At 47.0% G+C, this 26,592-nt stretch overlaps 1 protein-coding gene across 3 annotated transcripts in view; it reads right to left on the bottom strand.

Moving 5' to 3' along the window:
• Positions 1 to 26,592, bottom strand: part of LARP1 (La ribonucleoprotein 1, translational regulator) — a 63,345-nt gene that overhangs the window by 9,359 nt on the left and 27,394 nt on the right. The window contains exons 2-15 of one of the 3 annotated variants that reach the window (XM_064278645.1): positions 14,345 to 14,406; positions 14,017 to 14,082; positions 12,842 to 13,016; positions 11,838 to 11,966; positions 11,653 to 11,760; positions 11,292 to 11,454; positions 10,094 to 10,238; positions 6,705 to 6,879; positions 6,413 to 6,582; positions 3,772 to 4,164; positions 2,778 to 2,901; positions 2,454 to 2,659; positions 1,900 to 2,006; positions 479 to 630 (exon numbers count right to left, since the gene is read on the bottom strand). In XM_064278645.1, coding sequence (XP_064134715.1) covers positions 479 to 630; positions 1,900 to 2,006; positions 2,454 to 2,659; positions 2,778 to 2,901; positions 3,772 to 4,164; positions 6,413 to 6,582; positions 6,705 to 6,879; positions 10,094 to 10,238; positions 11,292 to 11,454; positions 11,653 to 11,760; positions 11,838 to 11,966; positions 12,842 to 13,016; positions 14,017 to 14,082; positions 14,345 to 14,406 — 2,175 coding nt within the window. Of the gene's footprint in view, positions 1 to 478; positions 631 to 1,899; positions 2,007 to 2,453; positions 2,660 to 2,777; positions 2,902 to 3,771; positions 4,165 to 6,412; positions 6,583 to 6,704; positions 6,880 to 10,093; positions 10,239 to 11,291; positions 11,455 to 11,553; positions 11,761 to 11,837; positions 11,967 to 12,841; positions 13,017 to 14,016; positions 14,083 to 14,344; positions 14,407 to 26,592 lie in introns of all 3 variants that reach the window. The other 2 variants (XM_064278651.1, XM_064278648.1) reach the window with 2 other exon arrangements.

The raw sequence follows: 26,592 nt of genomic DNA, 5'->3' as shown, positions 1-26,592 counted from the left end.
TTTAAGCTTCCTTAGCTACATATGGTCTCTTACCTACGTACATATAACATACCTCTTAAAACGTAAAAACTGTTCTTAGCTTGACTGCCTTATAAAAACAGGACGTTTGCTAAATTTGGCCCAAAGACCATAGTTTGCCAACTCCTATTTTAGAGAATATATGCCTCACGCATATCCTTATGTGATGAGCAGTGGCCCACACTGGACAACAGCTGACTTGGCATTTTGTCACCTTACAAAAACACTTAATAGACGTTTCTAATATCAACAGGTCAAAGAATAGGTATGCTCTCAGTACCAGATTTCCTTAGCCTCCTTCCAAAGCTATTCGGCCTGAGTCTAACTTTATACTTCATGCTGTGATGCCATGCCACTCTGTTCTGAGGTCAGAGAAAATGGTCACCTGCTCCACCAGCTCTCACGCTCTGGGAAAAGTGGTGGTCCCAGAGGCTCAGTCCTCCTCCCACCTGTTTCTTACCGTTAAGGCAGCGCCTACGATACTTATGGTAGACGTGTTGTGTGAAGCCATTTTCCTTGAGCAGTTCATGGGAAGGATGCTGGAACTTGGGCAATGACTGAGGGGTACAGCCATAGCTGCCAACTGCAGGTGTCCCTTCCGAAGGGCTGGAGCTGCAGAGGCCATGAAAGACAGTGTCACCAGGTTCCCCACAACAGCTAACCACAAGTTTAGGGAGGGCTCATCTAGTCTCTTTCATGAGCCAAGATCCAGCCTCTCATAGGGCCTTAAACAAACAGGCCCAGGTACTGTATTGGGTCTAATTTATTTTTTGCATCAACCCTAGGAGGTTTACAAAGGATATCACTGAGGCTCACAGAGATTGGGAGGCCTGACCACGGTCACGGAACTATTTAACGGCAGAGATGTATGTGTCCAGTGCCAAAACCTGAGCTTTTAATCATTTATTTATCCCTAGGCAACATTTAAGGAGCCATGTGGTTTTTTGTTTTGTTTTGACGGCTCAACAGTCAAGCACTCAGCTGCTAACCAAAAGGTTGGCTGTTGGAACCCACGCAGTGGCTTCGCAGGAGAAAAAACTGGCAATTGGTTTCTATAAAGATTACAGTCTAGAAAACCCTATGGGGTGCTTCCACTCTGTCCTATAGGGTTGCTATGAGTCCAAATCAATTCAATGGCACCCAACAACAAGGTAACGGTCAGTCCACATTAATGGGTCACTCCATCTATACATGGTGGAATCCCTGGCGGCAGAGCAATTAAGAGCTACGGCTGCTAACCAAAAGGTTGGCAGTTCAAATCCACCAGCACTCCTTGGAAACCCTATGGGGCAGTTCTACTCTGTCCTACAGGATCGCTGTAAGTCAGAATCAACTCGACAGCAATGGATTTGGTTTTTTGGTTTATCTACATATAGTTTTCTCAAAACCATGCCATTTTTAGTCTCTATCACCTCTGTAGGGCGTAAAGTACATAGGCCAGGGGCTCCCAAACCTTGCTTCAAAACAGGGAATGCTGGATCCATTATACCGAATATAAATAAAAAGGACCTGGGCCCTGCCCCCAAAGATAGTCAGTAAATCTGGGGTAGGGCCTAGGAATCTGAATTTTTATTCAACTACTAGGCTATCCTGAAGCAGGCAGCAGATACCCACGTTTGGAAGTCAACTCACAGACAGTCTCTCTGGGAGGAGATAAAATCTGGTCCTGTCTGGTTGTATCACTTCTTTAGAAAGAAGCCTTCTCCTTCTCAGACCCTGAACTAAACTCTCCATACTACTCCGGATCTAAAAATTTTAGATTAAGGTCCCTTTCTATTCTCTAATTTACAGACCATAGAAGTTCTTTCTCCTTGGTACAATCGATGTCATGGCTCGTCCATCCAACCCCCAGCTCACCTCCCTCCCTACTGCCCACGGTACCTGATAGAAGCAGTCCGGGGCCTGTGCTCGCGAGAATCCATCACCCAGCCCACATGACTCTCCAAGGGTGGGTTCGAGCTGTGTCTTGTCTTCCTTTTCCGAGGCATCTGCAAAAGTCAGTCCAGGATTTGTCATTAATGCTATCTCCTACAAAGGTGGAGCAACAAGCACTCGTAGGACTAAGATCCCCTCATATATATTTACAAAGTATTTTCACATCTATTTTCTCATTTAAGTTTCCTAGCTATGAGCTAGGAACCTGTATGCCTATTTCACAGATGAGAAAGATGAAGCCTGGGAATCAAGTGATTTGTCCAAGATCTCACAGCTGGCCAGCACTCCTTTAGTCTTATCATGGCTACACGGGGCCACCATGCCTGCACACAGTCTATTTTGCAAACGTGGTCACTCAATTTCAGGTGAGGTCACCAGCTTAAGAACACATAGGGAAATGTGGCATTTTCTGGGTTCAGACAGGTAAGAGAGAAAAGCCAAGCACTGGAATGCAGTGAAGTAGGCCCAAAACTCTTCGCAGCCCAGCAGGAGCTCCTCACCTTGGCATCTATTGTCCGTCCTTCCTTCACCACCGGGTAAAACCGTGATGTCTGGCTTGAGTCTTTGAGCTGCGGTGTGCGAGGGGTCCGGGGAGTCCTGGCATTACGGTAGTTTGGCGACTCTGGGACGGTGGTTGGTAGAGAGCGGGCGATGGTGGAGGGCTCAGGAGCACCAAACAACTTGTTGGCCAGAGCATCCGTGGGAACTAGAAAGGCAGGGAGAGGTCAGGGGCAGGCCTGTCACCATCCATTCCTGGAAGGCCCCCAGTTGGAGGGTTCTGGATCCTCCCACACAGGCCAGGGTCCCAGGTGTCTGCCCCTCACCTTGCTGGAACCGGGGTGGCCCAGGAGGGACCTCCTGGTTGGGATCCACAGGAGGCTCAGGGGTCAAAGTGTCAAACTGCTCCCGGCTGATCATGTTGACTTTCTTGAAGTTCTCAACTTCTTGCTACATAGGATCCAAGACGGGTGGGGAAAGGTGTTAGTAAGATGACTGCCTCGGCCTGTTCTGAGATCAGGCCTTACAGGAAGTTGGAGGGAGAGCTCCCACGTCCACATACGTGGAATTCTGGTCCCCACGCTTTCAGCTGCCCAGTCACCATTCCTCAACCCCAGTTACCTTGGCACAAGTGTGCTAAGCCAGAAGAGGTTACTACCTGCCCTGCCCTCTCTGCAGTAAGGCTAAGATCAGGTTGACACCAGCTCCCCAGGAACTGACTGCAGACTCTCCCCAAGATGCTCCAGTACCTCCACAATCTATTCCTGCCACTGTCTTCTTACACAGTGGCTGTGTGACTCTCTCCCTGGCTCCACCAAACACACCACTTATCACATAAGCCCAACATTACCGACCACCAAACATATCCACTCTGTGAAAACCTCGAACAGACATGTCTTGACTGTTTCCAGGCAGCAGCAATCTGTTAAAAGAGCTATCTGTTCTCTATCTTCCATGCTTAAAGCAAGCTCCTTAAACTAAAGGCTTTTAAACTTTGACACATGCCCAAATATTTAAGAACAGAAATGGCAGTCTAACTCACTGTATTCCCCATAAAAGTATCACCAACCGCTGGGACCTTAAGTACAACTGCTCCATGAGACAGTTAACTCCCCTGACACATGCATAGCTTCTTGGAGTTTACAAAGTACTTATACGTTTCTTCTCTCTCTTAATGCCCCAGCAAGGTATCAATTATCATTCCCCTTAGGCTCTGGATCAGAAAGACCTCCTCAAGGTCACATGGCCAATCAGCCTTCCTCTTCTCCATACATCACAGGCACCCCAGGCCCCACACTCACAGAGATGTCCAGGACTCACCTTGATCTGGGAATATTCAGGTTCAAACTTCTCAGTCCACAGGTCCTGCTCATAGTAGAAGAGCCCATCATTAATGACCTTGGCCAGCTCAGCGCTCATCTTGGCACGTGAGGTGTGGTTGCCTGTGCGGTCCCCCCCTGGGTGCCGGCGCATGTAAGGTGGTGTCTGGGTAACAATGAGGATCTTGTTGACGTCCCGGTCATCAATCTCATAGTCAGAGTCCTCATCAGACCAGGCGGTGAAGGTGTTCTTCCGCCCATCCATCTGCTCCATCTCCTCATCAAACAGGAAATCCAGTTCCTCTTGCTCATCCTGATCCTTGGACAGCAGCTGCTGGGAGGGCAGTTGCTGAGGCACAGAGGTCTGGTGGAGGAACCTGGGCTCTTCTGATTTCTAAATTAGGAACAGACCAAGGGGAGAGGAAGTCACTAGCAGGCCCTTGGGCCAGGCTTGGGCTTTCACACAAGAGGGCCCCAGCCCCTCAACACTGAGTCTGTCAGAACTGTGGCCCTGGTCATTGGTGTCCTCCTTGGAGTCAGCCTGATGGGGAAAGCATGTCCCATAGGAGTTCAGGCTCCTCCACTCACAGCCCACAGCACAGTCATTCACAAACAATTAGAGGATAAGTTTCTTATAGGTAGGGGCTTGTGCCCTTATTTACCTTTATATCCTACATAGCATGGAATTGGGCACATAGCAGACGTTCAACAGGTTGACTTAACTATTTATCCACCTACTCAGCATCCCCAATAAATGGGAAGCTCCAAGAGGCAAGGACCACAGCTGCCTTGCTTTCCATTATATTCTTGGTACCTAGGCTGGGACCTACCAAGTGCAGACGTTCAATTATTTGATAGACGAGCAAGTACATACTACTACCAGGCCCTGTATGAAGAATGTAAAAACAGAATAATGAAGACAACTAGGTCTCTGTACTCAGGGAGCTCACAGTTTAGTGGGAGAGAAAGTCAACCAACCAGCCAACTGCAATGTGGTATAGTAAAGACATAAACAGGTTTCTAGAGTCACGGAGGCTGGATGAACCCTGAAACTATTGTCTTAAGATAATCTTTTTTTTTTCCTGTAATTTTTATTGTGCTTTAAATCAAAGTTTACAAATCAGATCAGTCTCTCATACAAAAATTTACATACACCTTGCTGTATGCTCCTAATTGCTCTCCCTCTAATGAGATAGCACAGTTCTTCCCTCCACTCTCTCTCCTCGTGTCCATTCGGGTAGCTTCTGGCCCCCTCTGCCCTCTCATCTCCGCTCCAGAAGGAGATGCCAACACAGTTTCATGTGTCCACTTGATCAAATAAGCTCGTTCTTCACCAGTATCGTTTTCCATTCCCTATCCCAGTCCAATCCCTGCCTGAAGAGTTGGTTTTGGGAATGGTTCCTGTCCCAGGCCCTAAGATAATCTTTAAACCTTAAACCAAAAATATTCTTCTAAATATTCTTAAAACTAAACAATAGTTTAGCTTAAACTGACAACAGCAACTTGAAAAATTAGATAGGAACCTTAGGGGGCAGTGAGTTTATATTAATAGCAGAGGAACAATTCAGAAAAGGAGGGTGAGAATGGTTGCACAACTCGAAGGATGTAATCGATGTCACTGAAATGTACATGTAAAAACTTGAATCGGTATGTTTTTGCCATGTATATTCTCAGCAACAACAAAATAAAATTAAAAAGATACAAATAGGAGCATGGGAGCACACAGGGAGGGGCACTTAATCTACCGGAGGGAGGGGACAGTGGTGGTTAGGCAAGGCTTCCTGGAAGAAGTGGCTATTAAACGGTGATCTAAACAATGAGCACAATAAACTAAGGTCATCTCTGAAGCCTCACAAGCCCCAGACCAAAGAGGCCCCCAAAGCCCAAGATAGACAGGATGCGGATAGCGGTATGAACAGAGAATAAGCCCACACCTGGAAAAAAGGCAGTAATTTTAGTTTGAGAATGAAACAATTCATTAACATTGGCCTCATTCTGTACCATACGCATAGTGTTTTATTATTTCTATAGCAGTCTAAGTCTTCTGTCCTATCATTTTAAGATGGGAAAAGTGAGGCCTTGAGATATTAGACAAGCTCTGCAAAGTCACCCAGCAAGTTAGTGGGCAGAAGACCTGCGTTCTAGTCTAGACTCTAACTCCACCCTCTGGGCCATCCATCTGTTCCCTCTCCCTTCCCTCTTCTGAAGACCAGAGGGGCTTATATGGGGACAGAAAGGACAAACTCCAGGAAGGTAGTTAAAATGAAGTGATCTAAAGAATGAGCACAAGTAAGCCAGGTGATGAGCATGTTAGGCAGAAAGAACAATAAATACTAAGGCTTAGATAAAGCAAAAAACTGCTAATCATCAAGAAACCTGGGATAGGGCTTCCGGAGGCTGCATGATCTCTTCCTATGAAAAATGCCACTCAAGAACTCATTGGGCTAGGGCACCCTAAGAGATGGTCCCCGTGCAAAATAGAAGTCAGGCCACACAAATCTTCCTGAATGACTGAAGACCTGAGCTCACATTATGACCCTGCCAGCCCCTCAGAGCCCAGAGCTCTGTGCCTATGTATTATCTCCTTCAAACACTCCAGCCAAGGCTCCTATATGCCAGGCCAAGAGACAGACCATACCCACCTTCGGCCGTGCTGGGGAGGGACGAGGCCTCTTCTTCACTTCAATCCAGTTCTCAGAATCCAGGTCAGGTAGACTGGCAGACAGGCCCTTGGGCAGTGTCTTCAAGTTGCTGACCTCCTCCGTTTTGGTTGGCACTGGGGTGACTGCCCGAGGAGAGCCAGGGGCTGATTCTAAAGGGTAGAAAAGTGAGGTCTTCATCCCTCCAGTTCTCCTTCTGCCGCTAGCCCTGAGCAGGACTGTTGGCCAAAGGACGGGCAACTGGAAAGCATCCATACGTCAGCCGGGTACCCACCTGTCTCCTTCTGGTAGTGCTGGCGAGGGACAAACTCGGGGCAGTTGAGAAGTTGGGAGAAATCGGTCTGGGAATAGTCTACTATCGGAGGACCAGGAAGAGGCCACTTCTCAGGCTCTTCCCTTCTGCGGACCTTCTCATCAACTATCTCCACCACCTTGCTGTCCTTCAGGGCCTGCAGTGGGGGAGAGAGGGGAGAAGAAGATGAAGAGGAAGGACTGGGACAGGCTGACATCTGGGAAGCTGGTAAGAGGGACTGGTCCCCGCACAAGCCCAGGAATGAGTCCAGTGCTGGCAAGGGTATAAGAAAACTGGCACCATGATCAATCTTCCATGACTGGTGGACACGTGAGATGTTCAAACTTATAGGAGGGGAACAAGTGAAAGACACACCTACCCTTTGACCCTACAATTCTACTTCCAGGTATCTGCCCTAGAGAAATACTTGTACAAACAGCTGACAATGTGTGTAAGATTTAGGCAAAGGCTATTCACAGCAACAATGTTTGCAATAGGGGAAAAAAAAAAAAAAGGAAACTAACTTGTACACATAGACAATTTAAATAAACGACGGCATACAGTTCAATGGAATACTACTCTCATGTCATAAAAACAGCTCTCTACACGTGTTGAGGTGGAGAGACCCACAAAATGTATCATTACGTGAAAAGTGCTGTGTATAGGTCAGTGTGCATAAAATCCCTTCTGTGTTTGAATTTTTACATGTATACATACATACATATGTATAGACCAATCTTTTCTAAGATCACAGGTTAAGTGTTATAGGTGTTTACCTCTGTGAAAAAGGATGAGTAGTGGAGGAGTTTTTTGTTTTTTTTTTTAATTTTTATTGTGCTTTAAGTGAAAGTTTACAAATCAAGTCAGTCGCTCACACAAAAACTTACATACACATTGCTACATACTCCCAACTGCTCTCCTCCTAATGAGACAGCCCACTCCTCCCATCCACTCTCTCTTTTCGAATCCATTTCGCCAGCTTCTAACCCCCTCTACCCTCTCACCTACCCTCCAGGCAGGAGATGCCAACCTAGTCTCAAGTGTCCACCTGATCCAAGAAGCTCACTCCTCACCAGCATCCCTCTCTAACCCATTGTCCAGTCCAATCCATGTCTGAAGAGTTGGCTTTGGGAATGGTTCCTGTCCTGGGCCAACAGAAGATCTGGGGGCCATGACCACAGGGGTCCGTCCAGTCTCAGTCAGACCATTAAGTCTGGTCTTTTTATGAGAATTTGGGGTCTGCACCCCACTGCTCTTCTGCTTCCTCAGAGGTCCTCTGTTGTGTTCACTGTCAAGGCAGTCATCAGTTGTAGCCGGGCACCATCTAGTTCTTCTGGTCTCAGGCTGATGTAGTCTCTGGTTTATGTGGCCCTTTCTGTCCCTTGGGCTCATAATTACCTTGTGTCCTTGGTGTTCTTCATTCTCGTTTGATCCAGGTGGGTTGAGACCAATTGATGCATCTTAGATGGCTGCTTGCTAGCGTTTAAGACCTCAAACGCCACTCTCCAAAGTGGGACGCAGAACGTTTTGTTAATAGATTTTATTATGCCAATTGACTTAGACGTCCCTGAAACCATGGTCCCCAAACCCCTGCCCTTGCTATGCTGGCAAGAAGAGGAGTTTTTAAAAAACACTCTCCTATACTCTTTTTTTTTATACTCATAGGGTTGCTGCTATGAGTCGGAATCGTCTCGATGGCACTGGGTTTTTTTTTATACGGTTGTAATTTGTAATTTTTTTTCAATCTAAGCATGTTTGCTTTTATTTAAAAAACTTAGAAGGTTTTTAAATCGAAGAGGCAAAAAATGTCAACATTTGACAACATTTGTTGAGGTTATGAGGGAAGAGGCATTCTCACGTACTGCTGGTGGGAATGCAAAGGATACAACCCCTACAAAGGGAATCTGGTAATATCTAGCAAAATCATATACATGTTTACCCTTTAATCCAGATATCCCACTTCTAGAAATCTAGACTAAATACACGCTGGCAAAAATATGAAAAGATATATATACAAGGCTATCACTAAAGCACTAATGCAGTTCACGTATTAGTAAAAGACTAGAAACAACCAAAATGCCCATCCATAGGGGACTAGTTGAATAATCTATGGAGTATCCACATAGCGGTGTACACTATGCAACTGCGAACAGGAATAAAGAATCTTTCTATATACTACTACACAGTGGTCTCTAGATACAGCAAGCAAAAAAATCAAGAGATGCAAGTATTATATGCTACCACTTATCTAAGAAAGGGGAAGGATACAAAAAAAAATTAAAAACCTCTAGAAGCAACAACCAACCAAGGTGCAGTAAGCACCCCTTATAACTCAGACTGTGGCATGTAAACACCATAAATACCACACCCCCAGACCCTCCTCCCCTAAAGGAACTATAGTTCCTCAAAAAAAAAAAAGGCCAATTTCAGAATTGAGACAGGAAATGTACAAGATGAATCAGGGTATGGGGTCCCACTGGCCAAAGATGGGACAATTTGATCCAACATATCAACTGCCATGGATTGAAATACATAAAACATGTTTGATTCCATAAGCTTGTAATCATACTAAAACAAAACAAAAGCAAATAAACCTTACTGATGACCTTTGAAGATTACTAGGGATTCAACTCATAATTCTGAAAACTGGTTAAAAAAGGGAAAAATCAAGCATTTATCCTGCTCTTCCTGTATAAACTATACCTCCTTGGTAACTGAATAGTGAATAAAGAAAAATTTCTCTTTAAAGAGGTATTCCAGATAACAAAATGTTGACACGTGGACAAAATTAGAATATTTCCATTTTGCAACCCCCACTGAAACAGGCAATGATCATCAGTGGCAGCGTACCACAAGAAGAGAGACAATCAAGCATTATGCACCACCGTAAAGAATACATCATTATCTAAAAAGTATTCCTGATGACGGAGAAAGAAAAAACAAACAAACCCGAATCTGTTCAGGCCTCTAGATCTACAAAAAATTACGTACTGAAATATTTGTGGATGCAATGCTAGGTTATCTGGAATTTTCTCCAAAGTAATATGGGGGGGGAGGGGAGGGAAAGGAGATGGGGGTATAGATGAAACATGATTTGACCATGAGTTAATAATTGCTGAGGCTGGGTGATGGGTTCATTATACTAGTCTGTCCACTTTTGTAAATGTCTGAAATTTTCCGGAATAAAGCAGAGAAAGAAAAAAAAACACAGCTAACCAAGCATTGGGATTTTAGTAGAAGTACCTTTTTTTTTTTTTTTTTTACCCAGAAGGGGGCTCCCCTCCAGGGTTTTCTGCCTTTGCCCAAACTCCAGCTCCATAATTAAGGACCTTCCTCTCCCCTTCACCCTAGCCCCGGGGAAGCAGACATACCGCAAAGATGAGTGAAATGTCAGTGGTAAGGGCCTGCACTCGGTGGAAGGAAGCAATAAGGGTGATGGGAAGAAAACCGTTGGCATCCATTTTTCGTCGCAGGAAGAAGTCTCGCTCTAAATTGTCCACGCTGAAGTAGTATTCACTGAGTGGAGGGGAGAAGAGGCATCACTGAGGGGTTCCTGCACCATTTACATATGTGCCTTCCGGTCCTGCTGTACACCCAGGTGACTTAGACAGGCTCTAACCTACCTGCTTCCCCACTGTACAGTCTTAAAGGCTAAAAAGAAATGACTTTATTCTTTCATGGCCCCTTGACCTTGGTTCAAACCATTTTCTGTGCCCTTCACTCCCCTGTACATCTGGTAATCTCCTCATCCTCCTTTAAAACCCAGTTCAAATGCTGTCAGTCGCTTTCTCCTCTGCTCCTAAAACACGTATCACGCTCCACTGCAATCAGTCTCCCTGCATGACTCTCACTCCACTGTGGACAATGTATCACAGTGGTTAAGAGCAGATGCTTTACAATGAGACTGACACGTGTTCAAATCTGTGTTTTATCGTTTACTATTCTGTGAGACTCTGGGCAAATTACTGGTTCTGTTTGCTTGTCTATAAAATGGGGGTGGGAAAAGCCCCACCTCATTGGAATTAAGTAGATAAAATGTGTAGGATTAAATATGGTAATGCCTGTAAAGCACAGAGCACTGGGCCTAGCCAATAACAAGGACTCAATAAATGTTTGCTAGCATTTTTAATGGCAGCATAAAAGAAGAAAACCACCGCCACCAAACAGAACCTAAATGCCCATCTGTGTTAAGATTATTCTACTTTAACAGAAAAAAAAAAAAAAAAAGGCGGGGGTGGGTGTACAATAACATAATTATAAGCTTCCATCTTTTCAAACCAAACATTACCAGTTCTGGGTGGTGGGTTCTAGGCATTTTCCCTTTTTGTTAGTGATAATTTCTAATATTCTGAGGGTAAATACGGTATTGCTTCTGTAATAAAATGGTAACTTTATGGAAACTTAGTTTAAAGGATCAGAGAAAGGTTATCCCTCCTGGTGCCAGCCAGAGGTGGCAATGCTACTAGTTCCAGAAGGGCTTGCCAGTTTTGCTCAGCCTAGCTGACACCCTCGGGTGGTCCCCAGCCCCCACCCATCATCTCTCCAGGAAGAAGGCTCCTGCCCACTCACATCTGGCGCTTGATGTAGTCTTTGAGCAGCTCCTGGTCCACGCTGTAAAGCTCGGTGCTGCTGACATTGTCAAAGTAGTAGGTGATGTTGTTCATATACTTGGGAGTGCGAGGCCCCTCTGCAGTATCAAACTTTCGGTAGCCAAACTGGTAGTCAAAATGGGCTACAGGGAAAATGTGTACCATGAGGGAGAGGAGATCCCTGCCTGCCACTCCCGCCGCACCCCCTTGGACATCCCGGAGCCCAAAGGGGCCTCACGTACTTCGAGTGCCACCCCGGCCGCGTCCCCGGCCGCGACCACGCCCCCGTCCACGGCCACGGAAGGAAGCCCGCGCCCCACCAGCCCCATCACTCTTCACACTCGATGTCTCATCCTGGTCGTGCCAGGCAGGCTCCGGTTTGGTCTCTGGTTGCCAGGCTGGGGTGGGGGGGGCCACGGGCACGGGCACATAGGTGGCAGGCTCAGACCCTATGGGGAGAGGGGGCACTGGGTCAGGCCTGAGGGTGACCCCCATGCCCAGGACCTCCATAGTGGTTGATGCATACCTTTGATCTCCCCGCGGCTGGCAGGTGTGTGTCGAGGCTCTGGTGGCCGAGTGGGGCGCGAGGCCAATTTCTCCCTGGGTGCTTCAGGCTTCATGTCTATTTGCAATGGAACCCATTTGTGTTTGTTCCCTGGGAGATAGCAGGGGCACGTGAGAAAGGCTTGAGGAAGAGGCTTTGGGTGAATCACAATCTGGTGACCTAGGGAAAACACCTTCCCCACAATGGACCTCTTTTCCACCTCTAAAATAAGAGGCTGGTAGACCTCGGTGTGATAGTGACTCCCAATATCAATTTCTCCATAGTCATAGAACCCCCTTCTAGAGCTAGCCACAGGGATGCCCAGAATCAACACTACACTTTCCAGTCTCCCTGCAGACACATGCCAAGTTCTGCCTATGAGATCCCAGTGAAGGTAGCCAATTCCAGGTTGTGTCCCTAAAAGGAAAGGAGCTGCCCATCCCTATTTCCCCTCCTGATGGCTGGAATGAGAAGGGAACAGCAAGCCATCCTAGATGATGAAGAGCCAAGGACCAACAAGACACAAGTAATTAAAGAGTTGCCATACTTGGCCTTGTCTACTTACACTGAGCTATTGGAATAGAGAATATCTTGTTTAAACAACTCTTAATTTGGGTCTCTGTTAGAGCAGCTGAACCCATATCCTAACCATTTCAGCAGGTCTTGGAAACTCTTGTTTTTTAAAAAACCTTACATGGGACACCAGTACATGAAAAGACAGCAAAGAGTACTCTGCAAGCATGGACCTTGTCATCTTGTTCACTGCTATAGACCTACTGCTGAGACCACCACTAACCAAATGCTTGTTAATAAAGAAAGCCATGCATGGATGGGTGGCTGAAGTGAGGAGCTCTGCCCAATGGCCTATACTAATTAGCCTCCCACTGGCTTCTCAGGGGTGCCTGAAATCCACCAGCCCCCATAGTTCCGACATTGCACAGTTTTGCCCTGACACCTTCTCCCAAGTCCTGCTCAAAGTTACGTACCTTTCTTCTTCTGCCCTCCTCGTTGGCAGTCTTCATCCCCATTCTTCTCCTCCCCTGATTCATCTGACTTGGTTTTTGGGCTCTCCTTACTATCGCTCCCCTCTCCTTTCTCCTGTTCCTTCATGTCCTTCTTGGGTGGTGGCTTACGGGCAGGCTGAGGCTTGTGGGGCTGTGGCTGCAGCAAGAAGTAAAGTAACAGGGAGGCAGGACTTGTATGAGAGCCTCCTGGGATGGGAGGAAGGGAGCTCCCTGTCACTAGGACAGGGCAGAAGAAGCGGTAGCATAAGATGGCAGATTAGACTCGGGTATATTCTAAGGTCCTATTTTCATGCCTGAGATGCTTTTACCGGGAAGCCTAGCCAAATAGACTAGGAAGTTTGAGAAAAGAATTTATCTCCCCAGTTTCTCAGATTCTAAGTGATGGGGACAACCCCCAGCACAGATGGGCCAGGACCTAGAGGGGCCAAATGTTTACTCCTTGCCACAGGACACCATCTAGGTAGAATCTGTGGGATGGAAGAAATGCTGGCTCCTGGTCTGTTCACACCAAGCCTACCTTTGAACTGAAGTTGGCCACAGCCAATTAGGACTACAGGCCACAAGTCCAAAACAAAAGCATTAAGAGGGAGAGGACTGAGCAGGAGTTCCTCCTCTACTGGGGCCCAGGAGAGCTATTCCTTTTCCTCCTAGCTGAGGAAGAAGGAAGGTTCCAAGACATGTGGCCTGGAGGTACCTACTCGGCCTAATAACCACTCTCCTGTTTCACCAATAGGCAATGAAACGTAGTGGTGGAAAATACAGACTTTGGATCCATACAACACATCTGATTTCCATTCCCCACCTGCTCATCTACTCTGTATAATCAAGGGCTAGTGATTAACCTCTCTGAGCCTTAGTGGTCTCATTTATACACCAGAAATTATTAAAGGACCTATCTCAGAGTCCACTGTGGGGGTTAAATGAGATGATGAATGGACAGCACTTGACAGTCCCTGACACTACAAAGGCTGAAATGACGATAATTCTTAGCTATTTTGATGCTGCTCATATTGCACCAACCACTCCTCCTACAAAGACTGAGAAAAGGTGGAACCCAAGGTTCTGGAAGCTTGTGAAGGCCCCAGATGTGTATGTAGATAGAGTTCAAATCTGCCCATCCCTCCCCAGAGACTCACCTGCACACTCTTGTGGGCTATCTCTCCCGGTGTGGGCCAGTTGATTGCATCTCCAAAGTCACCAACCTGCAAGGCACATTTTATGAGAATCCTGGGGGTGACCTTGCCTCTGTCATTCAGCCCCTCACCCAAGATCCAGTTCTACCAAGAGATCAGAGGCCAAATCAGTCAGTCTACCAGAACCATCCACACTGGGGGCCCAGAAAGGGCTTTTCTGCTATTCAGAGAGGATCCAGAACTAGCTGGCAGCCCAGGGGCACTCACTAGAGCAAGAAAGATGCCACTATCTCCAACAAGTCCCCTCAAACTGCCCACTCCTACTCCTTACCTTGCTGCCTTTACGCTGTTTTGGAATTGCTGCTCTCACAACCTTGGCCGGCGCGGAATGTTCTGTGGAAACAAAAAGGGGAGAGAGTGGTTATACTGAGCCCAGGGCGGGGAGGCCATTACCAGCGCCTCACTTTTATCCATCCCATCCCCACAACACACTCAAGTGACTTGCAGGTTTCCAAAGGAGGAAGACATAATGGACAGGGAAAGGAAACCTGCTCAAACACCAGTAACAACTTCATCATCCTCTTCCTGAAGAATCTGTAGAAAGTGAGACCATGAAAACAGCAGGGAGCAAAAGCCCTGGAAGCCCAGACTCTGAGGTTGAAGGGCCCTGACAGAGTGTGGCTCTATACCATCTTGTAAAACGAGGACTGAGGCCTGGAGAGGGTAAGTCTGTAGCAGAGTCGGCATAGTAATTCAGGGCTTCTGAATCATGGAAGGTTTCATTACCTCTGAAAGGGCTTTTGTGGCTCTAACATTCTAGAAGTCTGTGTGTAAGCAGATCAGGACTAGTGGTCATAAGGAAGGCAGTATAAAACTTCTAAGCAGGCAATCAAGAAGTCCAGGGACCTCGCTAAGCCACCAAACCCCAGGGCTAGATCTGTCCTTGGTGGCTGACCTGTACTCAAGGGAAGGGCTGGCCACTCAGGAAACGCTTGCCTGCCTTTCAAGTTTTCAAGGAAAAAGTGGGCTCCCATGTGACCCAACAATTCTGCGTTTAGAAATTTATCCTCATGATACAAATTAGACAAGTGTTTAGAGCTACATATAAGGATGCCCACCAATGTTCTGTGTATACTTTAAAAAACCTGAATGCCCCACATGTCCAACAGTAGAGAACTGGCTAAATAAATCAAAATTCATCAATTGTTAAATAGGTCATTAAAACGGTAATGATCTCTACTAACATAAAAAGATGAACACAAGGAACGAGAGAAGGTTATGAAACAATTCTGTTTTATAAAACAAAATAAAAAATGGGTATATGTACATACACACAGTAAGAACTATAACGATATTATTTTAAGTATTATCAGTAGTTATGTAGTATGCTTATGATAGTTTTTTCTGTTTGAAATTCTCCAGTAGTTTTTGAAGTTTTAACAATGAAACACATGGGGCTTTATAAAAGAAAACAAGTTGTTTTTTTTTTTTTTTTTTAAGGAAGTGGTTCTAATAGGTCCAGTCCCTTCTACACCCACACTTGTTTTCCCAATATGATTCTGAGCCCTTCCTCCCCCAGAGACCCACCGGAAGAGACATCCTGGGGCTCTGCTCACCCACTCTCCTCCCATCACCTTGCTTCCACTGTTTGGCAGCCACTGCCAGGACAAGAGCTGCCCCTAGTCCCTGAGCAGAGAAATTTGCCCAGCCGGTCTCAGAAGGAATGTTGTACTCCTTGATCAGACCCATGATCCCTTAATGAGTAGAGAGTGTCCTTGCCTGACTCCTTAACTACGAGGCCACTGCATTCCTGGCCTCCACCTCCTGCCAGGCCACTTCCCCCTCAAGACACCTCACATACCTTCTGAGAGCTGGAGCTGTGGAACTCCAGCCAACAGCATCCCCACCCCTAGTGCTGGGTGTTGGAGAACTAAAATATTTCCTTCAGTCCCAAGGGGATGAAGCCCCTAAGCCTAGAAGGCTACTCTGTCCCCGCTCTCCTGCTAATCCTGGGATGTCACACACAAGCCAAGGCTGAGGATCAAATGAGGAACAAACAAAGACCAGGTAAAGGCACCTTACAAGAAATATGAAATCTCCCTCATTTACACCTGAGGTATGGACCCACCCTATGCCCCCTAACAATACTCCATGCTACCAGGAGGGGGGCAGGCCAAAGGATCTGCAACACCAAGTTCATTAACAGGAAATCGGAAAGGGGAATCAGGTTCAGAGGGTGAGCTGTTCCTGAAGACTTTCCTCAAAAAGGTGAGGCAAAGTTTTTTCTGGGGTTGCCTGTTTCTTCTTATAAAAAACCCTTTCAGAATGGAGGAGGGCCACACACTGTGATCACCCTGACCGGCATTTTATTCACCAAGATCACAAAGGGGCATGGTGAAGTACTGAAAGTTCAGGCTCCAGACCAATCAGTGCAAGAGCCCTCCTGCCACTAAAAGTCTCCACGGATTCCCTAATCCCTACCAACCCCAAGTTGATGAGGGGCATGTGGCTAGTCTGTGCAAACACAGAAATATTTTTAAACTAGTCCTGTGCAGAAGCCCAAGTGAAGTCTGTTTAAAAGCTCCATCTCCAGTTAGGGTCCCCAGCTGTCCCAAGGATTCAGAGTCCTGATCTTGCTCTGTTCCCAGCTGGGACTCAGTCTACTACTGCCCCAAGAAAGAACGAACTCCTCAAAAGGCAGAAAATCCACTGGGGACAGAAAAACACTTCTGCCTTTAAGCAAAATCCACAGATCTATAAAAATCCAACAGGGCCTCAGGGAAACCGAGGAAGCCCTGGAGGCTCACATGAGGGGCCATCAGGCTGGGAGCGGGGGGCAGGGAGGCCCTGGAAACAACACTAGGTCTGACTTGACTTCAATTACACTGGAACCAAATGAGGAAATGAAGCAAAGCTGAGATCTCTTTCTGGGTCCCCTCCCAGCCAACCACGCTCATCAGGCAGCTGCCACTGTATGCATGTACACACACAGGTATACGAACACACACACCAGTTCCAGCCGGACCTGGCATCTCAAACAGCTCACAACGAAAACCAATCCCTGCTCAGGCACCAGTTCCCACTTCCAGTGCCATCACAGACAAATCAGAGAAAGTAAAGCCCCCTGCATTCTGAAGTTTATGGCTGCCACCACCCACCAAAGCCCAGCTCAGGAAACACTAAACACGCCACCCCTTACTTGCCCAAGACAACAGCAAAATGTTGTTAGCTGCTATCAAGCAACCCCACGGAACAAGAGAACATCGAAACACCACCCCCATGATCAGTTGCAGATTCATCCTTTGTGATCCATAGGTTTTCAGTGACTGTTTTCAGAAGTAGATCGCCAGGCCTTTCTTCCCACTCCATCTTAGTCTTGAAAGCTCTGCTGAAACCTGTTCAGCATCGTAACAACAGGCAAGCCTCCACTAACAGACATGTGGGAGCTGTGCATGAAGTGCACTGGCTAGGAATCAACCCTGGGTCTATCCCATTGAAGGTGAGAATTCCACTACTGTACCACCAATGATCTCACTGTAGAATGTTACTACAGGAAAAAGGCCAATATAGATCTAGTCCAACCTTCTCTATTTGCAGTTAGGGAAATGAGGCCCAGAAAGGTGAAGGCCCCAGGGCTAGCTGCAGACTCAGAGTGGGAGCTAGATGTCCTGACTCCCTTTCCAGTGCTCCTTTTAAGCTCATTAGCAATCCCAGGGAGCCTAATGGCTCACATGTGGCCACTGGTAGAGGAATGGGTTAAGAATCTTTCTACAGGAATCTTAGGGCACTGGTAGAGTTACTGATGGCAGGGGGAGGTTCTGACACTGAGGTAGAAGTGTGGAGAGGTGGGCCCCACTCAGGGGCCTGGCAGGAGGGAGCCACACCCAGCCAGCCTATCAGTCCACGGGCCTCTGGGGCCCAGCATGCTAGCAGGGAGGATGGCCGACTGAAGCTCCAGGAGGGTCTTCCTCGTCAATTAAGGCAAATGGAAGACTAAAGGATATCTGGAAGAGGAGGAAAGCCATGTTCTGTCCCATAGGACCATGGTCAGTCAGGAGCTAGTACTGACTCTAGTTCTAGGGATAAAGGGGCTTGCTTCCTAAATACACACATGCATTTGTGTATTAAACAAAGCACACAGGAATTTCTATATGCAAGAAGCAATCTGAATTTGGTGGTAGTGCCTACGGAACCTTCCAGGAAGCGCAGATTTATGCCAAATTTACTTTGCTTAAGATTATTGGGGGCAGCGGCTAAACCACTACATATTGCTAGTGAGTGCCAAAGGATGCCAGGACAGAGAGAAATTAATGATTGGGGTGGTGGAAGCAGGGATGGCTGCCCCGCTATAAAACGGAGTGGCTGAATCATACCCCTATGAGCATCTACCCCTCTGAGATTTTGCTTCTTGGCACCTCAACTTTCAAATGCATAACAACGTCCTTTCATTCAAACACTATACTGTACAGGAAAGCAGGACAGCCCCGTGGTTAATTAAGCACATGAACTTTGTTCTGTGATGGTCTTGTCCCTTGCAGGACCTCTTTGAGCCTCAGTTTCCTCATCTATAAAAATGTCATAGCTACCTCCTAGGGCAGTTGTGATGTTTCAATGAACAGAGTATAGTAGAGCACTCAGCACACGGTAACCGCAAAATATCAGAATTCAAATTCACAAAGGAAGCCTAAAATTTCCCCGCAATCCCTTAAAGAGAGAGAAAAACCATCACAACCATCTATCAACATGAAAGAAAAGAATCAGTAAGCATGGGGAAAACTCCTGGGGACTAACTAGTCCAGTTCACCCAATCCAGTTCACAAAACTGAGGCACCTTCAAGCAAGGCCCTGCCTTTGGGCAGTGGTTCCCTGGGGTTCTGCCCCAGACTGACCTGCAGATACAGGAGATTCAGGGCAAGTTTCCACAAGAAAGAGAACAAAAAAGGAGGGAATTTACCATAAGTTCCCAATGGGGGGCTCTGGCCTAAAACCTCTGCTGTGCTAGAGAGGAAGAAAGACCGTGGGGGAAGCCTGGAATTCCTTTGAGTGGAAGAAGTCTAGTCATTCAGTCAGGGAGAGAGTTCAGGCCCCAAGGAGTCTCTCTTGGCCTATATATATATATAAAAAAAAAAAAAAAAATCCAAACCCACTGCCTTCAAGTTGATTTCGACTCATAGCGACCCTATAGGACAGAGTAGAACTGCCCCATAGTGTTTCCAAGGAGCACCTGGCAGATTTAAACTCCTGACCTCTTAGTTAGCAGCCATAGCATTTAACCACTATGCCACCAGGGTTTATAGAAAGGAATAAACCTGTAAACACCTGGTACCGGGCCAGATGAAAAGATAGCATTTTTCCACATTGTTGTGTTTTAGAAAGGTTCTAAGGCTGCTGACCTTTTCAAATAAAAGCTATCAAGAAGGGCCAGATCTAAGAGGGCTAAGAAGCAAGAAACTGGTTTAATCAATGGGAAGCCAGTGAAGGTTTTTAGGGGACAAGACGCATGGGTGAGTCAAATTCATTCAAAAAAAAAAAATAAGAAGAAGGAAGAGCTGGAATTGAGGGACCTGTCAGGTGAAAGGTGAGACAAGGCTGGGCTAGAGCCCTGGCTGTGGGAATGGGGGCAGGCGTGGATGGGAGAAAGCCTTTAAGGACGGAGAGTGGTTGGCAAAGGACAACCACATACTAGGCCTGACAAATGCCAGGGAGAATGGGGAAGACCAAATGTTTATTTGGGGGCAAGCATCATCTTCTATATATTGGCATCTGAAAAGACTGAGTCTACCCTGACTGCAAAGAACTTCTTTTAGGGGTAGGGGCTGCATTTTCCAGGGTCCACTCTTACCTACCCTGCTGCCCTTCATGTGGCCAACTCCTGCAGTCAGCAATTAGGTCTCAGGGCAGACACTGCCTCCTTGGGGAACAGAAATGCTCCTTACTGCACTGTAAACATCAAATGTCAGGTTGCCTCTCTGTCCCCACCCACCCCCACCAAAGCATGTGCTCCCAGAGGATACGGACCACTTTCAGAGCAGTAGCCCCAGGGCCTACTTCACAGACACTTGTTTAATAATGGTGAGTTCCTGGCCAACAGCCTCAACCCCCAGCTGGAGCCCCCCAGTGGCAGAGAAACAAGCGTCCTTGAAGCTGCTGGCTTCCAGAGCAACCCAGACGCTAGCCTGGCCTTGACTCAGAGGTAACCAGTTGGCTGAAATCAGCGCTGGGCCCTAGTCCAGATCCCAACACTCATCAATTTCATAACCTTGGGGATACCACAACAGCCTCCCTGAGCCTCACCCTCAACTAAAGATGGCTAACATTCCTTCCTTCTCCTATGTTACAGAGTTGATACGAGGACATGTGAGATGGATGAAGTACTTATTTGATGACAAGGTTGTGGCTGAACAAGGTTAAGTAATATTACATCTACACGAGTGAGGGGAGAGGGTTCAAGATCATCAAAGCAGAAGAAGAAAAATGCTAGCAGCAAGATGTACTCATTAATTACAACTGCAGATAATATGTAATGAGTTGTTTACTAGATGCCACACACTGTTCTAAATTCCTTGCACAGATTTTCTTATTTGATCCTTAAAATAGCACCGAGTTTGTTTCTGTAATTGGTACCATTTTACAAACGAGAAAACCAAGGGGCATGACGGAAACGTTATTTGCCATGATCACAGCCAGCAAGCTGTGGTACAGAATTTGAAGCCAAACAGTTTGACTCTAAAACCTGTGCTCTTAGCCACTAAAGAGGGTGGAAGAGACCCAGGGGTCCCAAGTTACCACCTCATTATGGCAAATAGAGCAGGCTCTCAAAGGCAGAACTTCAAGGGCATCACTGTACACATGGGGAAAACCAAGGCCCACTGGAGGGATGTCTAAGGTCACAGAACAGGGCGAGTGATGCCCCTGAGATCAGACACCAGTGACCTGACAATCCTCATCCCTGCCACCAGGCATACTCAGCTAAGGTCCCTTACCTCTAGCACCCCGAGAGCCCCATGAGGAAAAGGCATTGTTTTATGCCCACCTCCCAGTTCCTCCAATCCAGCCATGCCCTGGGACCACAGCAGAGGCTGCTCAGAGGGGCTCTAGGTGACATGGACTCAGGAGTTCTGACATAAGGGAGGCTGCCACCATCTGCCTGAGCTGCAGCCTGGGATCGTGTTTATGGAAGGCAGCTGAACCATCTAAGGGGAGGGTGAGGTGGGTGGGAAATGGAGTCTGGGTTATACCGTCCACCTGTGCCCGTCCCTCTTGGCCAGCCTCAGGGCAGAGTCTGTGAAAAGCCTGGCATTTTCTCAGCTGTCGCCGAGCCTTGGGATGGGGTGAAGTCATACAGAAGCAGCTTGAGACTGATAGGCCTTTCATCCCATCCCCACTGGCCCTAGCACCCTCTAAGCAGAAACATTCTTCCACAGAGTAAAAGAATGCCGGGGTACCTTGCCTCACCTTGTTCATCAGTTCACACCGCCACAGTCACCTCCCAGAGGCCTCTCTCTGCCCAGCCCTCAAGCCCCTAATCCCCCAGACCTGCAGATGAAATACAGGAGGGGGCTGAAGGGCACTCTCAGAGACAGTGGGCAGAGAGAGAGAGAGGAGGAGAAGGAAACTTCAGAGGATCAGACTATCTTGAGGCCCCGCTGAAAAAAAAACTGCCCGGCAGCAGCCAGCCCAGGAGTGCAGAGTCTGCGTTCCCTTGGCTGGGAAGGAGGAGCAAAGGGCGGGCAGAGCTCTGGTCACATGATACTGGCCAGCCCAGCCGACCCAACCCTGCCCGGGCAGTCTATCTTTAGCCCTTGGCGACCCAGGCATCTCAATGCCCCACACTCCCTGTCCAGAAATGGCTCCTGCCCAGCTCTCAGGTACCACCCCCACTGCTGGTACCAGTCCTTGAAGCCCTGCCCAAAAAATGATTAAATAATAATCATGACAGCTTAACCATATCAGTGACCACTGCTGCTAACAGAAAGGCTGGTGGTTTGAACCAGCCACTCCAAGAGAGAAAAGACGTGGCGATCTGCTCCCATAAAGACTGCACAGCCTGGGAAACCCTATGGAGCAGTTCTACTCTGTCATACGGGGTCGCTTTGAGTCGGAACTGACTCCACAGCAGACGACAACAACTAAAGCCTCCGGCCTCCAAGTGGTGGCTCTCAAATCCAGCCTTTCTGAAGAGTATATTCAGTTCCAGTTAGACCAGTAGTAACAATAACCATCTTTCAGTGAGTGCTGAGTAGGTGCCAGGAGCTGGTCTAAATGCTTTATACATGTGTGATTTCACTTAAGAACTTCAAAGAGACACTTTATTATCCCAGTTTTTCAGAAAGTGAAACTGAAGCAAGGGACTTGTCCAAGGTCACACCATCCATGTTGAAGCAAGATGGCTGATTCCTCATTATTCACAAGTCCCAGTGTAAACTCTCCTCAAGGAGGCTTTCACCGACTGACCAATGTAAAGCGCTACCCAACTGGCAAGCCTGGATCAAGTTCTAATCCAGTCTACAACTTAGTGCCTTCAGAGAAATTATCTTCAGAGCACTTACCGCTACCTGAAATGGCTGCATTTGTGTGCCTCTCACCCTCGCTAGACTGTAATCAATTACTAAGCCCTTACAATATGCCTGCTGTTGTTTGTTAGGTGCTGTGGAGTCAATTTTGATTAATAGTGACCCCATGTGACAGAGTAGAACAGCCTGATAGTATTCCAGACTGTAATATGTATACAAACAGATTGCCGGGTCTCTCCTGCAGAGCCACTGGGTGGGTTCAAACCACCAACCTTTTATTTCACATGTAGTAGCTCATTTACTTTTCATAACCACTCTAGGAAGTAGGTATGATGATTACTTACCTCCAGTTTACAGATGAGGAAAACTGAGGCTCAGAGAGGCCTCCACACCCCAAGAAGTACTGTAAAATCATGAGAAGGCTGGCTGGCAACCCTGGCAAGCTAGAAAGCACAGCCACTAGAGCTAAGGGGGCAGCACCCACTCAATAGCAGCTGAGGCTCCACCCATGAACACAGGCATATTAGCTCTGCCAGATTTTCTGAGTTTTCAAGAAAAGCAGAAAAACAGTTTTCTACGAAAAATTTCATTCTAAACAAGAGAGTCAGGCCAACCACCAGGCACAGAGCTGGGGCCTGGATTTCATGAGTGAACCCTCTCAGGCAGTCTTGAGGCACAAAGCATTGTGCTGTTGCATGCCTGACAGGAAGCTGCTGACATTAAAGCAGTTTTCCCACAACCCCAGAAGTCAGTAACCACCTCTGGGGTTGCAAACTCATTTTTATTGTCCTAAATCTAGGGTACTATCTGCTGGAAGGAAAAGCTTCTGAATCTCCAAGAAATTATTCTGGATCACCCCCATTACTGTAGTAGAGAGGTTGATCCTGGACCCAGTCTGGGCTACAACACAGTTAAGAAATCTCAATGTACAGATAGGAAAACTGAGGCCCACAAGGGACCAGGCTGTGCCCAAAGTACCAGGGAGTTTTTAGTGGAGATCAACACCGAGTTCCTGACTTCCAATCCAGGGCTTCAACTACAGATCTGAAAGCCAGTTTCCCCCCCTCAACAAATATGCTGTGTACATCTAAACCCACTCTCAGGTGGGAAGGGGGGGCAGGGCCTCAGGGACCCAAAAGCGTTAAGGAGCTGATGGTGCTTGTAACAGAAAACCAAAACCAGACCCATTACCACAAAGTTGATTCTGACTCATAACGACCCTATGGGACAGAATAGATCTTCTCCTTAAGGTTTCCAAGGTTGTAATCTTTATGGAAGCAGACTGCCACAGCTTTCTTCTGTGGAGCTGCTGGTAGGCTTGAACTAACTTTCGGTCAGCAGCTGAAAACTTCAACCACTGTACCAGAGAGCCCTGAGATTACCATCTGCTTTTAAGAAACACGACTTCTCAAGTGGAAGTAGAATAGATGTCAGAGAAAAGGAGTGCTCTGGTTGAAGTGGGTCTGGGAGGGGCCCAAATGCCATTCCCAACTTTTCCTCTTTACACTGTGCCAGGAAAAGCTGAACCTCTCAGCTCCCTCTGGAAGATATTGGGAAGGCAGGCCCTGGAAGCCTCAGGTACTCTCCTGGCTATCACTGACCTGCTATGTATCAAGCCTTGGCAGGCTGGGCACCCTCACTAAATCTCTGTTTCCTCCTCTCTAAAATGATCAAGTGATAACAGCTTCCACCTTGCCCTGCTGGCTGGGAACACGTGGTAACCTATAAACTCTACAAATGCTCGGGGGTCCCAGAAGCTGATGGAGAGCTATATAGTTCTTGGATAGAGACTAGTTCCCCAAATCCAGGTCACCTAAGCCAGTCCTGCTCCCCAGAAGCCGCTAATTTGCTTCACTCAGTGGAGTTTGGGTCAGCCTGGAAACCTCTCAGAACCCTGGTGGTGCGTAGTAGTTAAGAGTTCGGCTGCTAACCAAAAGGTCTACAGTTCAAATCTACCAGGTGATCCTTGGAAACCCTATGGGGCTGTCCTACCCCATCCTATAGGGTCGCTGTGAGTTGGAATCGACTCGACTGCGGTGGGTTTTTTTTTGGAAGCCCTGTTAGTGCTACATGCTACACCTCAACTGAAGAAAAACAGAGCCCCGGGACCCCACGGATGTTGAACAGGACATGACTCAGCAACCAGGGCACCACTCCAAGTGCAGATCTCCACTCCCTACTTGAAGCATCGGCAGTTACCTTATTCCACCATACCCTTTCCCTTCAGCATATATAAAGGCGTCTGAGGTCTAAGCCCTGGTGTGCAGTGGTTAAACCAGTCAGCTGCTAACCAAAAGGTCAGTGGTTGGAACCCACCAGCTGCTCCAAGGGAGAAAGATGTGGCAGTCTGCTTCCGTAAAGATTTAGAGCCTTAGAAATGCTATTAGGATCTCTATGAGTCAGAACTGACTTGACAGCAGTGGGTTTGGTTTGGTGGTTTTTGACCCCTATCCAATGCCCCACCAACAACTTATTATTAGGCTGCCCTGGTGGCGCAGCAGTTAAGAACTCGGCTGCTCACCAAAAGGTCGGCAGTTTGAATCCACCAGCCGGTCCTTGGAAACCCTGTGGCTCAGTTCTACTTTGTTCTATAAAGTCGCTATGAGTCGGAATCAACACGACTGCAATGGGCTTTTGGTTTGGTTAGGTTAAGAGGCAGGGCAGAGCAGCAGTTAACAGCATGGACTTTGGAGTCCATGCTTGGATGTGCCAACCGCAGCTATCGATAAAGTAACTCACAAGGCCGGGGCAGATGGGTCAAATCTGACCAATCTCTCATGCAGCTTCTAACTTGACAGGCATTAGCTAGGCCACACATCAACGAGTGCCAAGCAACTAGGTTCATGAGGAGGCGAGAGGTACCTTAGGGGAAGCTCCTAGGAATCAGACTTATCCTCTCATTTTCCTGAACTATGAAAGGGGTACATGATAGCTTGCTCACAGGATAGCTTGACAGCAGTAATTTTTTTCTTCATTGGGGCAATCCTCGAATCTGGTGCAACTGCAGGAAAGAATAAACTTGCAAGATTTAGCAAATAAAAATTCAGGATACCCAGTTAAATTTGAATTTCAGATAAACAGTATATGATTTGCTTTTACTATAAGTATGTCCCTTGCAATGTTACAGATATACTAAATTAAAAAAAAAAAAAGAATTGGCTGCTTATCTGAAATTCAAATTTAACTTAGTCTCCTGCATTTTCTATTTGTTAAATCTGGCAACCCACAAGAAGGAAGGACCACTGACTGCCTCATGTTCCAAATGGAGAGTGGGGGAGTGACTAGAACCCTGGGCTGGGAGTCTGGAGACTGGGTGCCTGTCCTAGTTCAGGGACTACAGCCCTTGCTATAGGAGTTCTGGGTGTGGAGAATCCTGTCCTCTGCAAATCATCGTCCTATTCTTGTACCTGTTGATCACCCACCCTAACCATGTAATTTTAAATACACCCAGGTTTCTGAGGGGACAAGCTACCTCAGACACTACTGCTACAAAGGACTTTAGCCTTAAGATTTTAGTATGCACAAGAATTATCAACCGAGGAGCTTGTCAACATGTAAATTCCCAGTTCCTCAAAAAGCTGAACATGGAACAATCACATAACCCAGCAATCCCAGTCCCAGATATAAACACAGAAGAAGTAAAGGCAGGAACACAAACAGAAACCTCAACACCAATGTTCCCTGGAGCACTTTTAATAGTAGCTAAAAGGTGGAAACAACCAAAATGTCCATCAACACATGAATGGAAAAACACAATGTTGTATATATACACAATGTAACACTACTCAGCCATAAAGAGAAATGAAGTCCTGATGCATGCCACCTCATGCCGAATGAAATAAGTTAGTCACAAAAGGGCAAATACTGTATGATTTTACTTACATGAAATAAGCAAATATATAGAAACCAAAGACTACTAGTGGCCACCAGAGGTGGGAAGGAGGGACAAAGGCGAAGTTTTTGCTTACGGAGCAGAGTTTATCTTATTAGTGGTAGAAGGATTTGGAAAAGGATAGCAAGAATGGTTACATAACTTGAAGAATATAATCGGTATTACTGAATTGTA

This window comes from Loxodonta africana, chromosome 2 (assembly GCF_030014295.1).
Source record: "Loxodonta africana isolate mLoxAfr1 chromosome 2, mLoxAfr1.hap2, whole genome shotgun sequence".
In the NCBI taxonomy this organism is placed as follows: Eukaryota; Metazoa; Chordata; class Mammalia; order Proboscidea; family Elephantidae; genus Loxodonta; species Loxodonta africana.
The sequence above is the reverse complement of the archived record's forward strand: the minus strand, read 5'-3'. Positions and strand labels throughout refer to the sequence as shown.